General features: G+C 42.2%; 1 protein-coding gene across 8 annotated transcripts in view; it reads left to right on the plus strand.

Annotated features, from left to right (window-relative positions):
- BCAS3 (BCAS3 microtubule associated cell migration factor) overlaps positions 1-15,973 on the plus strand; it is a 292,590-nt gene that overhangs the window by 60,162 nt on the left and 216,455 nt on the right. For all 8 annotated transcript variants that reach the window (XR_008841832.1, XM_056506355.1, XM_056506359.1 and 5 more), the window contains exons 13-14: positions 1,410-1,503; positions 10,688-10,821. Coding sequence is in view for 7 of the 8 variants with exons in the window: in XM_056506355.1 (XP_056362330.1) it covers positions 1,410-1,503; positions 10,688-10,821 (228 nt within the window). In the remaining variant the exon portion in view is untranslated. The remainder of the gene's footprint in view (positions 1-1,409; positions 1,504-10,687; positions 10,822-15,973) is intronic.

Here is a 15,973-nt window from a genome sequence, read left to right on the forward strand (position 1 = left end):
GGCTGGGAGTGCCTGAGCTTGCAGAGATCTCCAGAGCCTCTGGTTTGGTGGTTGTGGAAGGAGCACGAAATGCTGACGAGGGAGAGCAAAGCCATAATTGTGCAGTGCCAGTGCCAGCCAGGCAGCCCAGCCCTCCCAACACCCAGAGCATTCCTCTCTCCTTGAAGCAGGAATACAGCTTCAAATTATTTTGATATCTGTTTGGGATAGGAAGTGTTAAAAACCTTGCAGATTATTTTGGAAGAGGCAGAGAAATAATTCAGGGTGGTTTTGTGCTGTCTTAGTAAGAAGATGGTTTTTGCTCACCCTTTTTCAAGTATTTTCTGACAGATCTTTCCTTTTGTTTTACTTAATTCAGCTTTTAGGATGGTGTAATCAAGGAATAAAATATTCTTACAGCTCTCATATGGTTTTGTCCACACATCTTCTGTTTTTTTTTCTATAAATCTGGGAATATCTTTGCTTTTCATGCAATTAAACTTAGATATTTTGTCCATTTGTGTGTCCTCACACTCAGCTTCAGTTTGACTGGCCCAGGAGTTTTATCAGCTTCAAATTTGCTTTTGTTTAAAACCCCAAAAGCTCCTCCTTTGTCCCTTCCTCAGAAGCTGCTGCACAACACAGATCTCAGTCCAGGTATTTCCTTATCCACTGAATTTCCCTCTGCTGTGAAAACTCTCTCCTATATTTTAATTTCTTTCTTGATCACAGGAAGGTATTTTATGAAGACCTGATTTTTTTTAACAACCTTTTTGATAGTGTTACCTCATATTGAGTTAGGCAGTTTCAGCTTGGAGAAAATTCTTGTTAACTGTGAATTCCACAGTGCAGCTGCTTCCATCCACACTCCCAGCCCCTGGCATTCCTTTGGAAATCCAGATCCCTCAATTCCAGCACTACTGACAGCAGGGTGGAAGCTGTGCTCTTCCCTCCTGAGGGACTCATGGAAAGCAAACCCACTTTCTCTGGGCTTTGATCTGGTATTCCACTTATTAATTTATGTACTTGGGATCAAAATACTGATTTATGTAAGGGTTAAATATTCCCTTTTCTTTCTAGGATGTGATTTTGTTATTGGAAACCTCCAATGGAGCTTCCTGCACAGCACAGTGTAATGAGCTCTGGTGCAGCCAGCAAGAATTCATGGAGCAAAACAGGAATACTTTTCTATTTTCCCCATTTTTAAATAAATAGGAAATCCAGGCATGAAGTGCATAATCCTTTCTGGTTATTGGAGCAGGTCTCCTGTCTCTGTATGTGAGAGAATTCCCAAGGATTGTTGGTGTTCAGCTGACCTGCAGTTACACTGGGAATGTGAACACCTTACAAACCCATCCCTGGGCCAGGAAATTGGGATTTTCCCTCTGGGAGGATTTCCCTGCTAATGCTGGGCTGTGTTCTGTTCCCAGGTCCTGGTGAGTGAGGACTCAGACAGTGATGGCATCGTGGCCCATTTCCCTGCTCATGAGAAGCCCATTTGCTGCATGGCCTTTAACCCCAGTGGTAAGAGATTTTCCTGTTCTTGGGATAGATGGAAACAAGGCATAAATCCCATGGGAAAGTGTCCCATGGCTTTGGAGGGATTGCTGCTCCCACTGGGACACTGCAGGTGACCTTCTCTGTGGAGTGTTGGATGTGTAATTTGTCTTTTCTGGAAATTTCAAACTTTAGCAACTCTTTTACTGTGCTGGGTGGGAGGAGATTCAGTTCTCTTCCACTGCTGAGGAATTCCTGTGTGTTGGGATGCTGCCAGCCAGGTGCACATGTTGTGATCCTCAGTATCCAGGATTAAATTGTAGTCCTCCATAAATACAGAAATAAAATAATTTCACTGGTTTTTAAGTAACTTACTATTTGTTTGCTATTGAAGGGTTTGTGATCTTATCCTCTCTCCTGAGTGAAATCAGCTGAAATCTGAAAATACTTGTAAGAAATTCCTCCAAAGTACCTGTTTCTCTCCTTCCTCTTTATAAATGAACAGTCATTGTGGCAGCAGGGAGAACTACAAACCTTGTATATTAATTGATTTATTAATCTGACAATTTACATTTCATTATCTGTAGGTAAATAATGTTCTGGCTGATTGCAGCAGCACTCAGGGAAATGGTCAGGGAACCAACAGCTTCCCTTGCTAAATTAACAATTTCTGAAATGCAGCAAATGCCATGAAGATCAGGAGGGTGAAGTCACATTTCAGAGAATATGTCTGTCATTTATATTTTCACTTTTGCTGACCAGTTGGTGTCATTCTGACACCCCATCTGTTGTGTCAGAACTCTTTAACAGTGCAGTGCAGTTCAGTGGGAGTTTGTGACAGAAAAGCTGTATTCTCATCTGCCTGGATTTTCTTGGAAGGGAATTTTTTTGTGGAGCTCTGTGCAGTGAACTGAGAATCCTCAGTTCCAGAACAGTCATTTTGCTTTGTGCTCTACCTAGAACAGAGCAATGCTAATTAAATGAAATAAATAAGTGAAATAAATACAGCTGTTTAAATTAGAATGGTATATAGATATTAATTAAATGCCTTCTTAAGAGAGTTTCTAGGATTGTGTAAATTTAAAGGGCAGCAGAATTTTTATGCAAAACCAAGTTAACTTGTTTTTTTTCAGAAGGAAGGATATTTTTGCAGATTGCTGGATACTTCTATTATGATCAAATTCTTTGGTTTGCTCAGGTACCAGTATGACAATAATTTAGAGAGTGACACTTAGATCTAATGGTGTTTAATGGCAGAACACTTCTTTCAGGTGTTATTTTTGGCTGCTTGCAGATGCTGTGGGAGATTTGCAGGAGAGTTGGGGACAAACCAGCAGAGAACTCTTCCCTCAGCTCCTCCAGTGAGAGCAGCACTTAGCCCAGAATTCTGTGCTCTTGATTTAACATCAAGGCAGGATTTTGTTTGAAGCCAGGGCTGTAACATCATCCCAGCCCATTCTGCAGTGGTGTGTTGGCAAGCAGGCTGAGCTCATTACAGAGAACAAAACAAGAGGTGGCTTTTGAAACTCCACTTTTACTCCTGATTTCAGGCAGTGTCTGTGTGGCTGCACCAGAACACAGCAACTGCAGAGCTGTGCTGGGCAGGCAAACAGGGAGCACTGCTCTCACTCACTGAAAATTTGATTTTCTGGGGCTGATAAACCCCTTAATTCCATCCTGTCTCAGCACAGGAGCTGCACAGGTGCTCAGGTCTGAGTTTTGGGAGGATCCCTTCATAGATTTTTGTTGTGTTAAAAATGAGCAGAATCCTCCCTGAATTTGGACAGATCAGAGGTGCAAAGGCCTTTATGAGCTGTGATAATTAAAACCAACTTGTGTGTGAATGATCCACATCTCTCCATGCTACAGGAATTGTTATTTGTGCTTTGGAGAGGAATTTTAAAGTCTGCTGGGCTGCAGCTTTATTTCAGTCAATTGTCTTTACTTCAGCACATTCAAAAACAAATTATAGATGTTTTATTTGTGCTAAAGCTGAGTTGCTCAATGCATTGTTGTCTACACTTGGGCAAGTTCTCCACAGACATTGCACAGTCTGTTCTCTGAGCCCATAAAGTTTCTTCCTGCTGCCCCTGCAGAGGGGAGGAAGGGCCAGATCCTCATCCCAAGGAAAGTGAGGCCTTGAGGATGCAATGGGGGAATAGGTGGAGCCTGAAAACCTGTAGAGATGTCATTTCACAATTTATAGACAAAATAAAGTGTAGAGAAATCAGCCCTAAATTTTAGCTATCATTGATAATTCTGGAGTCTTGGTGTTGGAGCATTGAGTTTGGTGTTGGAGGATGCCAGGACATCTTCATGTGGGTACTGCTGCTCTTCCTCTGGAGTTCCCCTTCATGGGAGCCTTGAGACCAATAATGAATAATTTTGGAAGGTGGGCTGAGCCCAGCAGAGCAGGGGATGGTGCTGGGATCCCAATTGCTGTGGTCAGTGCAGAGCCTGGCCTGGATGTGGCCCTGGGCTCCAGATGGGATTTCCAGGAGCATCCAAACAAACATCTCCATCCCTTTTGCTGGTTTGGAATGCAGGTTAAGTGTAGAAGTTTTCATGTCTGTTCAAAGGTTGTTTAAATCATTCACTCCTGTTTTTGGAAGGTTTGTGCCTCGTTTCCCTGTCAGGCTGCATTCCAAGAACTATATGTACAACAAACCCTGTGGGCAGCCAGGAAAGATGAGAATTATCCACTCTTTGATTTTTTCAGAGCTTCTGCTTCAATTGCCAATTTGTTAAGGCGAGTAAGTATCCTTAGAGCCTCTGAAAAGGACATTTTGTTACCAAAGCTTCCTGGTGGTCTTCTCCTGGGACAGCTTTTCCCAATAAAAGCTTTTCTCTGCACTCAGATGCAGCATAGAGGGGATTTCCATCCAGCTGCAGGACTGGATCCTGGCTTCTCACCCTTCTAGAGGGAGCAAAAGCCACAATATTTTTCAATAAAAGCCCTTAAAACAAACTGAAAATACAGAATTTAAAACATTTCTGTAGCTACAGCTAAATCCACACTCAATTTGGGAGTAGGAGCAGCTTTTAAATCAATAGGATGGGGCAGGTACATTCCTATTTTAGTGTCAAAGAGGAAAGTTTTTTAAAAAAGATTCTCAATTAGTAAACAGCCAAAAAATGGTGCTGGTTTATAAATATCTGGGGTTTTATTTCTTTTAAATGTGGTAAATAAATGATCTGCTTTTCAGAAGTGTTGCTGCTGCCAGCCTGGCAGCTGAGAGCTGTGAAGTGCAAGACATTGAAAATTTAAAATAATTACGCTTCCTTGGCTACAAAAGAGATTTTCCACCCATTAATAACGAGAAAATTAATGTTGGGCCAGCAGTAAAACAGATTAAACTGTGTCTCCCTTGGGATGCCTGACTGCACCTTTAACAGACCTGAAATTGCTCTGATTATTTTAATGTTCTGTATTGAAACGTGATGGTGGCCTTGAGTTAATAGTTAAAGAGGGTGGAATTGGAACATCTCTGCACAAGTTTTTTTCCCATTGATGGAGAAAGTGAGCAGGAAAACACTCCTGGAGAGTAAAACCAGCTGTAATTATTTAATGACAGAATAATTCTTCAGTTTTTTCTGTTCATTTTCTTCTGATTTTCAACTTGAATTATTGCCTTGGAAGACAAAGACATTAAAATTGAGGCAGTTTGATGAGTTGCAGTTATAAATGTTGTGTCCCTGTGTCCCATGTCACCAAAAGGAAGAATCCTTGATGGCTGATGGCTTGATCAAGAATTGCATTTTGGGTTAGTTATGAAGGAAGAGCTGCAGCCATGGATTATTTTAGGAGTTGTAAGAGTCATAGGGAGTTATTTTTTCACAAAATAATGTTTTATTTTGCTTCTCCTTCTTCTGACTACTTGGGATTTTTAAAATATTTATATTAAATCTTTACGTGCTAGCATTTATTTTATGGTGAATTTTGCTAAAATCAGAATTTCATTATTTAGTTAAAGTTTTTTGAGACCCAGTTTTATAACAGGGGAGTATCAGGGGCTGAGCAGCTCTGATGTTTAGCTGTATTTTCACTTGCCTGGGAGAGGAGTTAAGTGGGTATAAATAAAGCTGCTGCATGGCATCCAAGTTCAGATTTCCAAACTGGAGTGTGAGAAGTTCATATTTTCATCACTTTTTGGACAAGCAGTGAGTTGGTGCAGTGGCTGGACTGGTCTCTCTGTGAGGGATTCCTAAATCCAGTCTATCCATGGATCCACATTTCCTCCATGCAGATTTGTGCCTGAGTTCCCAGCACTCGTGCCCTTGGTGTTTTGAAAAGAAATCCAACACAGCTTGAAGGTGTCAGATCCTTCAGTGAGTGCTGCAGAGTGACCCAGCTTGGGGAGGTGGAAAATCCTCTGAAAACTGAAGGGAAGTGCCTGGAACCCTGTGAAAACTGAAGGGAGGCTCCTAAAACCCTCTGAAAACTGAAGGGAAGCTCCTGGAACTGTCTGAAAACTGAAGGGAAGCTTCTGGAACTGTCTGAAAACTGAAGGGAAGCTGCTGGAACCCACTGAAAAGTGAAGGGAGGCTCCTGTAAACAATCTGAAGACTGAAGAGAAGCTCCTGTAAACCCTCTTAAAACTCAAGAGAAGCTCCTGGAACCCTCAGAAAACTGAAGGGAAGCTCCTGAAACCCTCTGAAAACTGAAGAGAAGCTCCTGGTGAAGCTCCAGGCCCTTCAGACCTCATTTACATGCACACAATCAGCATCTCCACCATTGGGAGGTGTAATAAATAGGATGTGCTGGGGCTGCCCAGCTCTCCCAGCTCTCTCTGATTCGCCCCTGGAGCTCCAGGAGCTGAGAACTCAGTGTGCCATGAGCAGCTCAGCCCCAGGCCAGGGCTCAGCAGCAGAGGGGAGGAAGCTCTCAGATAAACAGGAGCAGCCTCAGCTCCCAGTCACTCCAGGCTTCCGCTTCCAGGCCCTATAATTAGAAGTCCTTCTTTTCCTTGTATTCCCAGTTGACGCAAATGCTTTTTGTGGCTTGGCACCTCATTTAGGGCGTGGGCTTAGTTTATGGCCAGGCCAGAGTCTGGTTTAGTCTTCTGATACTGCATAAATAGCTCTTAAGCCACAGTCTACATCTGTACTAGTTTTTCCTTTTATGCATATATTCCTCGTGTTTTTATTTCTATCCTGAAAGGAGCTGATTGTTTCCCCAAACAGAATGCAGGAAAAGTAGGAAGCTGTAAATTAGGGCAGGTAAAACAAAGCTTTGCTAATTTTTTTTCCCTCATCTAGGATATCTGTTCCTTTGAAACTGGATTTTAATCATCTCTGTGGATTTAAAACAACCACACAGTAAAACAGTCATTAATTTAATCTGGCTGCACAATCGTACTGTGGATAAGCAAAATCAGAATTTTTGTAATGAGATCTATACTAAATGAGGTCTGGTTTACACATAAATTTCCACTGGCTCCTGTGTATGCAAGACTTTCAATGGATTTCAGCTGTTATCTGTTAAACAGGGATTAATGCCAGTTTGAAAAATAAGCAGGAAATCCTCAAGAATTATTCACTTTTCATCTCTGATTATTCACCCATAAAGTCCCTCATAAGAGAAAACATTTGGACTGAACCTAGCACGGCTTTAACCTGTATTTCCGTCTAAACAACTTTTTGGGAAAACTGTCACAAGGCCTCTTCAGAAGCTTGAGTTGAAGTTTCCTGCACTTGAAAGTGAAAGTGAGGTAGGACCAGGATTCCAGTTCGTGTTTCTCCGCTGGGACTGGGAATTCCTGCTGGGATTCTGCAGGGAGATGGAGAAATGAAATGGCTGAGCTGTGATAATGGAAAACTGGGATTCTTCAGTGTGAAGTAATGAGAACTGAAAAATCCCACCACAAACCCCAGCCCAGTGTTCTGAAACGTGGGTGATTTATTGTTTGAATAACAGGAGCGCGGAAGAGATTTCAAAATGCTGTTTTATAAATACATGTTCTTTCCCAGCTGTGGTGTTGTGCTTGGGACCTCCGTGTTGATCCAAGCCCTGCCAGAATATATTTGTACTTCAAATGCAAATGTGGGTGTGAAAGGTCCTTCTTTAACTTATGAAAAAGAGTCTCTAATACAAGTGAAGGGCCTGTTTTCATCTAATAAATGCGTTTATTCCAAACGGGACAGGCAGCAGGAGTTTAGATTAGACACAAATTACCAAGTCAGATACCACCCATCTTTCTATTTTTAAGTCAATTCCTTCCCAGCCACAAATGTATTATCTTTCGCCTCTGTACTCCTTCAAGTTAGCAAAAACAGAGAAAAGAAACCCCAAACCAAACCCAGAAAACCAAGAGGCAAAGCACACATGGAACCAAGAGCTGGGAGCATCGTCTGGAGCTGCTCAGAGCTGCAGAGTGAATGTCACAGCTGTGGCCTTGGGGTCCCAGGTGTCACCAGAGGAACAAACAGGCACCACCACGGGCTCTGGGGGCTTGTGTGCCTGAGGTTTTGGTGTTTGTGAGCCCTAAAGACAGCATTGTGGGGTGGGGAGAAGCCTGTGAGGAGCAGGGGTGGTACCCAGACACCTGCGGCTCTCGCCAGCGCTGGAAAGCGGATCCTGCTGAGCTGAGCACCCCTGCATTGCAGGGACAGCGTGGGATGGTGATCCCCTGTTTGCACTGGCTCAGGATCATTGCACAGCCCTTTGTCTTCAGTTCCAGACAGAATTTTGGCAGATTTAGGGTTTTTTACCATCTTCCATGTGCTGGGATCCACATGAAGAGCACTCTGCTGGGATCTCTGAGTGCACTCAGGCCTGGGTCTGTGTTTATAAAAGATTTCTCAAACCTTAGGGGAAAGAAAAAATATCTGTTTGCAGAGCTTGTCTGCTCAGTTTTCAGAGAGATCATGGATCCATCTCCTCCAGCTTCTTCTCCAAAAGTCCTTTCCTTCAGGAGTAAGAGGGAGCACAAAAGGCCCCAAAGCACCCTCCACGTTTGTGTGAAGCTGTCCAAGCACGAGGAGAGACAAACATGGGAATGGAGAAGATAAATTCCTACTGGGTTGAATTAGATCTTTTGGAATATCCTCGCTCCAGGAACAGCAGCAGCCTAATTCCAGCACACAGACCCCTCTTTGCTTCCAGCTTTCTCTGCTGGAAATGCTGTGTGTTATTGAGGACCGCACACTTCACTAGAAGGGAAGTGTAGTTTGTGATGCTGCAGAACAGAATTAATGCAAATTGTGTGCACAATCCCACACGAAAGCCTTGGCTGCCTTGCACCGGAGCAACTTGAGCTCTATTTCCTATCAACACAGTCACTACAAATCAAGGAAATTGCCAGTTAAGCCAACATTAACATCCAGACCAACCTCAGCTCACATGCCTTCCCGCCCAAACATAATACCCAGCGCTCTCCCGGGTTTCTCAGCTCCATAACAAACTCCCTTTCATTTCTAACACCCGGGAACAGTAAAAGTGTGTCTGCTGGAGGGAATCTTGCTGAGCTCAGATGTGAGCTGCTGCCTTTGTGGAGCTGCAGGAAATGCCTGGGTGCAGCGTGGGTGGCCTGGCCAGGCTGGGCCCTGCCAGCCTCAGTGGTCAAGGCAGGGGGAAGCTCGGAGGCAGTTTTGTCTCCAAGAGCAATTTGGATTTTGTACCTTGCTGCTGCTGGGGTTGAGTGTTTGCCTTCACAGGATCCTTCTTTCAGAGACTCAGAGAAGCTGAGCTGTGCCCTGGTGGTGCCACACGGGCTCTGAGGGTGCTGCCTTCTGAAAAAAACTGTTTTCACAAATTTCCACAGGGCCAAGCCTTTGCCCTCTGACATTTTTCTGTCTGGGCCTAAAGGATCCAATCTCTTGGATTCCAGAGTTGCCAAAGAGGGAAAACACTCAGGATACCAGTGTAGTGATAGAATTATCCCATAGAAAAGCTAACCACACTTCACTTTTACTCTGTGCTTGACACACTTTTTACAGTTTAATACTAAAATTTCCCAAGTGTCATAAGATAGGAAATCAGAGGTAATGTGTGAGATGTTTCAAATGTGTGCTCTTGGTATCTGGGGCAGCAGAGGGAAAAGCAATTCTTGGTATCACCTGTAAATAAATGAAGGCAATGAACACTCATTTATGGCAGAAATGAGGTAACCATTTATCCTCTGAATAAGTGTCATGTAAAACATGGGGACTAAGTTCTCCTCCTGCAGGATAAAAGATTTCAGTTGTGCTTAGTGTGGAGAAATATTGCAACAGACCTGAGTGGGAATTCTTGTTTTTTCTTTAATAGATGGATACCTTGAAAATCATTTAGAACATCACTATTAAACTGCTAAAATCACTTTGTACTTGATGTTAGCTAAAGGTCAGAAGGTTACTTTGGGTGATAACGTATTAAATTTCATTAATAACAGAAAAATAAATCTGTAGTTTGTCACTGTAATCTTAAATTCTGCCATGATGCTGTATCTTTCTTATATGTACAAAATTCCTTAATTTTTTTTTTATAAATTGGTATAAACTTATGGCAAATTGACTTCAAATATCTTTGTAAATGTTAAAACTGGGTATTGGGCTGAGACATTGTGGGATAAAAAAGCAAATAGCAAATGTCAGTTTCTGTGGTTCTGCTGATCTCATTGAATCATTTCAGTACCTCCACCAGTGACCTGTTTTCAATGAACCTGGTACCTCATTTAGTGTTTCATTTGACAGCTCTCAACTCTGCTTTTCACCAATAAATCAGCCAGCTTCTTTCATTTATAAGGAAGATGCTTCTTCAGGATTGTTTTGGTATGGGCTGTTTTGGCTGGATTTCCATAATCTCTTCTTCCAAAAATTGCTATTGTGGAGACATCAATCTTTTTTAGACTGGCTCTTGCCCAGGGAAGAGCATTTTGGGGTTTTGCTGTAACATTCATCACTTCAATGCTTCATATTGGTCACACAGTTCTCAAATTTAGTTGGAATATTCAGATTTTTCAGATGTTTTTATAGATTTGTGTTGTAATACTATCTTAATATATTAATACTTAAGTAGTAGTACTGTGAATATGATTTCAGTTGAAGTCCTGATTCATTTTTATGAGATGAAGCCCTTTCAGTTCAGTAATTTTCTGTGTTTTCTTCTGTTTCCAAACCCCAAATGTAAGCCACACTCAGTGTTTTTTTAGATAGACACTTTAAGCCTCTTGTTTTGCAGCAATTAATCTCTTGTGCTTTTGTGTTTCTTTTTCTTTATTTTTTTACCCAGGGATGTTGCTGGTCACCACTGACACATTAGGCCATGATTTCCATGTTTTTCAAATCCTGACACATCCTTGGTCATCATCACAAAGTGCTGTCCATCATTTGTACACACTTCACAGGGGAGAGACCGAAGCCAAAGTAAGTTAAACTCTTTGCTGAAGAATAATCCCCAGGCACCTTATACATTCTGTGTATGTTGGCACTTTAATGTTTGTTTCAGCACACAAAGAGCCTTTCTTGTGCTCCAGCCACAGAAGGGATAAGAGCAGAGCGTTTAACCTGGACAATAATAAATTCTTGCCCTTTGCAATGAGGTGCTGTCAGATTTATTCAGATCTGGCACTGCCTCCAAAGAGCCCTGATTATTGGCTGTGTTTGCACTTAACCTTTTCTCATGTAACATGTTCAACATTTGTCTCGTGCCCGTGGAGGAACTGTCAGCGTTTGCCTGACTCTGGTGGTAAAAGCCACAGACAGACAATTAAAGAGTTGAAAGGAAGAGTTAATCAAAAGGCTGTGATTAACTTTTCTTAGCACAGTGGGGGAACCTGCAGAGACTCCCCAGTTTAACTTCCCTGTTGAAAAATCCCCCTCTCAGAGATGGAGGAGTAAGTTAGGATATTATCCAAAGGTGGAAAAGTCTGGAATTGTGTTTTGAGCAATGCTCAGTGAAGTGATTTGCTGGTGAGGTGGGGAGAAGGGATCTGCTCTCAGTGGCAGGGCTGAGTTCTGCCTGAGTCCTTCAGGTGACACTTTTGGGCAGCAGCACAGCTTCACCTTTGAGCACTGAGGAGCTGCTGAGGAACCTGCTTTAAATACAGGAATAAAAATGTCACCACAGGGTAAGAAATGAGTATTGCACTTGCTGATGCAATTGCACACGGGCAGCACAGACTTGTGGCAGATGTACAGCACTGTGACAGGGACAGCCTGGGGCTCTGTGATTATCACCCTGCACTGGGAGCTGGGTGCTTCTGCTACCTGATTACAGTTCCTTCAAACCTTTTTTTTCCCCTGGAGTTGAGCAGTTTCCCTCAAGTTTCTCACTGTACCTTTGTAACAAGTAGAGTGTGAAAGCTGTATTGAACTAGCAGTGGTTGAGCAAGTTTTGATCTGGATTCTTTCTTTGAATTTACATTTCTGGTAGTTTAAATACTCTAAAGCTTTCCTGCTACCATTCTGGAAAAGTGGAATTGCTGTTACAGGCAATGGTAAAAGAAGGAATAACCAATCTGGAAAGTGAGAGGAAATGAGGAAAAACTGTTCATTTGGGATAATATATATAGTATTAACATGTATTTTTTATAAGTATTACAAAGAGCAATGAGATCTATGTGTATACACATACTCTGCCATCTACTTGGGCATGTTCTATAATGTCTTTAATGTTTTAGAGTTATTTTTGTTCTCCCTTCATACAAAGACTCAATATTGAAACCCAAAGCACAGGACTTCAGTCATGAGGAACAAAGATGTTCTTCTGGTTTTTACAGCTGATAAATTTGTTTTCAAGGCACACATTGGAAACCAAACAGAACATGTTTTAGAGAAGAAACCTTTATTGATACATGTTTTTTTGGGATATAGTATTAGCATCTCTGTGAAAGCATTGCATTAAAATTCTCAGAATCAACATAGTAAAATTTTTTCCTAGTTTGCCACACAGTTTTCATTTGGGATGTGAACAGTATAGCTTTTGGAATGGCATAAAATGGAGAAAATTCTAACCAGTCTGAGGTGTGTTGGTGGATTTCACAACTCCCTGGATAATTAAACAATATTGCATTGGTACCTGTGATTCTCAACACACATAGTTTGAAATATTTATATAATATGAGGGATTGTTTTACTTTTTCTTTTGGAATAACAGCACTTGTAGCTGTTCAGTGAGAGGAGAGTTTGCTGGTGCTGCTCTTTTGTTGTGTGAATTTCACATATGAGGAGCTTTAGACAAGAATTCTGGAGCCTGTTCAATATAAAACTCTGAGTGCAGCCCACACTGGGAGCCTCTGTACCTCCTGTCTGGTTAGAACAGTATTTATACATTTGCTACCAGACCTTTTTCCTTTTTTTTCCCCCTGGTTTAAAACTAACTGTGAATCAAGGCCAATGGTCTTAAAGGTCACCTTCTGTACTGGAGCTATAAAAAGTTCTAATTTGTGTTGATGGACATGAGTGATTATCAGTGTCAGAATTTGTTTAGCTAGTACCCATTATAAATTGTTTAAACATCATCATTATGGCCATGGGATTTAAAACCCATGTGGGATTTTAATGTCCATGCTGAAATCAGCTCTGCTTTTGTACGTGAGGTTTTGGCTGACAGAACTTCACCCCACTTTCCCCAAAATCTCCTTTTTGTCAGATGAGGATGGGGTGGGATGGAAGGTGAACCTCTGCCTCGGAAGGGAATTGTGAAGACAGTGACCATGGAAGAATGTGAAGTGCTCAGATAATTCACTGAGTGCCAAGGTCACAGTGTTCAAAGTCACTGCTCTGCAAACACAGACAGAAGTCCCTGTTTCAGTTACATCAGATTAAGATCTTTTAGCCTTTAAGTGCCACTTGTGCTTTAGATTTTATATTTTTTTCCTTAAGAGGACAAAGAGCAGCTCTGAGAAACACCAGGAAGGTCCATTGCCAGGGCTGGTTGTATTTAGCTGAGTCAGAGGGAGAACTGAACCTCTCAGAGGATCTGTGCTTGCACAGTTCAGCTGTAAAGAGGAGAAATGTGCTCCTGTGTGTGCTGCACTTTTTGGTTAGGATACATTTTCTTGTCCTCCAGCTCTTGCATTGTGAGGCAACGCTTACTGCACTCATATTTTTACCCAAGAGCATTCTGGAAGGTTTTTAATGAGGGCATAGCATGTTCTGAACTGAGGAATCTCATTTACTTGCAGATGAAAGTTAGCCCATCACCTGATGATCCTTTCTCTTTGATCTGAAATTGTAAACAGCAAAAACAAAATCCCTGAAAACAGCATTATCTCAGCCTAGGACAAACAAACGTAACGATAGCATCAGCTGGCTGCTGGCCAGCTCCTCTGTAATCCTTTACTCTGTCTGACTTCTGTTATTCCCACTCCCAAAGTGCAGCTAGAGCTGACTTCAGCTGGAGGAGGTGAAGAGAGGGAATGATAAAACATCCCAGCCTGGCTGCCGTGGGACACGCGTGGTGTGACACTTTTCCAATGTACCAATGGTTCAGGGATGTGAGTTCACATCTGATTCCAGCTGTTCAAGGTTGTGTCCACCCCATGCCCAGGTAGTGAAATACTGGAACAAGTTCCAAACATTGGAGTGAATCTCCATGGCCATGAGAAATTCCTTCCTGTCTGTGACGTGCTGGTAGCTGCAGTTACTGGAACAGTCTCTGGAAGGGAGACTTTCCTATTTCTAGGAAAGAAGCTGGGGGTGGGCTTGAAATAACCAGGATTGTTTTGGGGAGGTTGGTCAGTCTGGGATGGAGCTGACAGGAAGAAGCTGCTGCAGTCAGAAGTAGCTTGGCTGCCCTGGGGAGATGGAGCCCAGAGTCATTAACAGAGAGCTCAGCTCTGGTTAAAGGCCCCACGTGAATCTCCCACCGTGCCCACATTCTGTCCTTGCTTTAACACAGAACTGAAATCAGTGCTGAGGACTTGGGGAGACAGAGTTGGGTCTGTGTGGGTCTGATAAATCATATTGTGTAGACCATGATTTTATTATTTTTTCATTTATGTTTGTTGCTACATCATTTCCTTAATTTTCTCAGCCAAAAAAATTCACATACAGGCCAGTTCTCTAATTTATTTTGACCCTTACCTCCTCAGGACTGCTGCTCTTTCTCATTGTTTAATGATACTGCTTTTTTCTTTCTGCCATCTCCCTGCACAGCATAATTCAATACTTGAGTCCAGTCCTGTGCTTCAAATCAGGGTGTTATTTCTCTGTGACACAGCACAGTGATCATGAACAGGTCACGTTCCTGTTGCAGCACTGCTGCTCCTACTCTCCAAGTTTAATTAAATGCAGTAAAATGCACAAGAATATACAGATTGTACCTGGTGTAACTCCACACAACTGACAGAGGGGTGGTAGGAAGAAAAAAAAAAGAATGCTAGGAAGATCAAAATGTGGTTTATTTCTTGTCATTATTATTGAAATCCAAGGTTCAGCATTGTGAGGTTGGTTTTCCAGCACTTACATGATTTACCTGGACACAGTCCTGTGCCTGTTTGAGCAGGGAGGTTGGATCAGATGAGCCTCTGTGGCCCCTTCCAACCTCCCATCCTGTGAATCTGTAACATCAGAAATTATTTTTTGATCTGTACAGTACTGAAAGCTGATCCTCAGTAGCTGTTGACGTGTGCCGTGTCCTTGGAGCACTCTGTATATTAAATTACCCAACTGTGTCACTCAGGGCAGGCTCTGAGTGGTAGCTACAATTTAATTCAGTTTTCTGGAGGATTTTACATCATAATGTTCAAAACACTGGGCAGTAGAAAAGTAGAAGTTAGAAAGAAGCACAGAAGAATAATTGGAGGGGAGCAGAAGACAGGAAGCACACTGACCTTTTGGAGCAAGTCCAGAGGAGGCCACCAAAATGTTTAAAGGACTGGAGCCCCTCTCATATGAGGAAAGGCTGAGAGAATTGGGGTTGTTCAGCCTGGAAAAGAGGAGGCTTTGGAGTGGTGTATTTGTCACCTTCCAGGACCTGGAGGGAACCTGCAGGAAAGATGGAGACAGTCTAGGACTGAAAAGAATTTGAAAATGTCTTAAAGGTTCCCAAATTAAGCAAAATCTCAGGTCTGTAATTCCCTTTACTGGTCCAGAGAGAAGAGGATAGATAAAATTTTAAAATACAGACGTGAGTATTAAATGAGACATTGACCTTGAGCTATAGTATAAACTTTGCATCGTGAGAGATCTGGCATACTTTGTACTTTATTAACATATATCTGTAAACACTATGGGGTCTTGATTGATCTTTGGTATCTAAACATTACATCATAATTAACAACAAATCCAGAAATATATTATAAATACATGAAATAATAGTACATTAACCTAAAGAACAGCAATAAATTGCAACGCTTAGCATAAACTTGAAAACCACTAATGGGCCACTGTGCAGTTTGTTTATACACTAAGCAGTTGAGAACTCAGCATAATGTACAGGAACGTGGTGGGGAACAGCACAGCCCAGGGTGTAATTTATAGGGGTTTATTCATGGACACAGCTGATTTTTGAAGTTGTTTCTGAGACTGCCATGATGAGCATTGTCCTTTCAGCCTGGTCCCTGCCTGCTTC

The sequence above is a fragment of the Oenanthe melanoleuca genome, chromosome 19 (assembly GCF_029582105.1).
Source record: "Oenanthe melanoleuca isolate GR-GAL-2019-014 chromosome 19, OMel1.0, whole genome shotgun sequence".
Lineage (NCBI taxonomy): Eukaryota > Metazoa > Chordata > Aves > Passeriformes > Muscicapidae > Oenanthe > Oenanthe melanoleuca.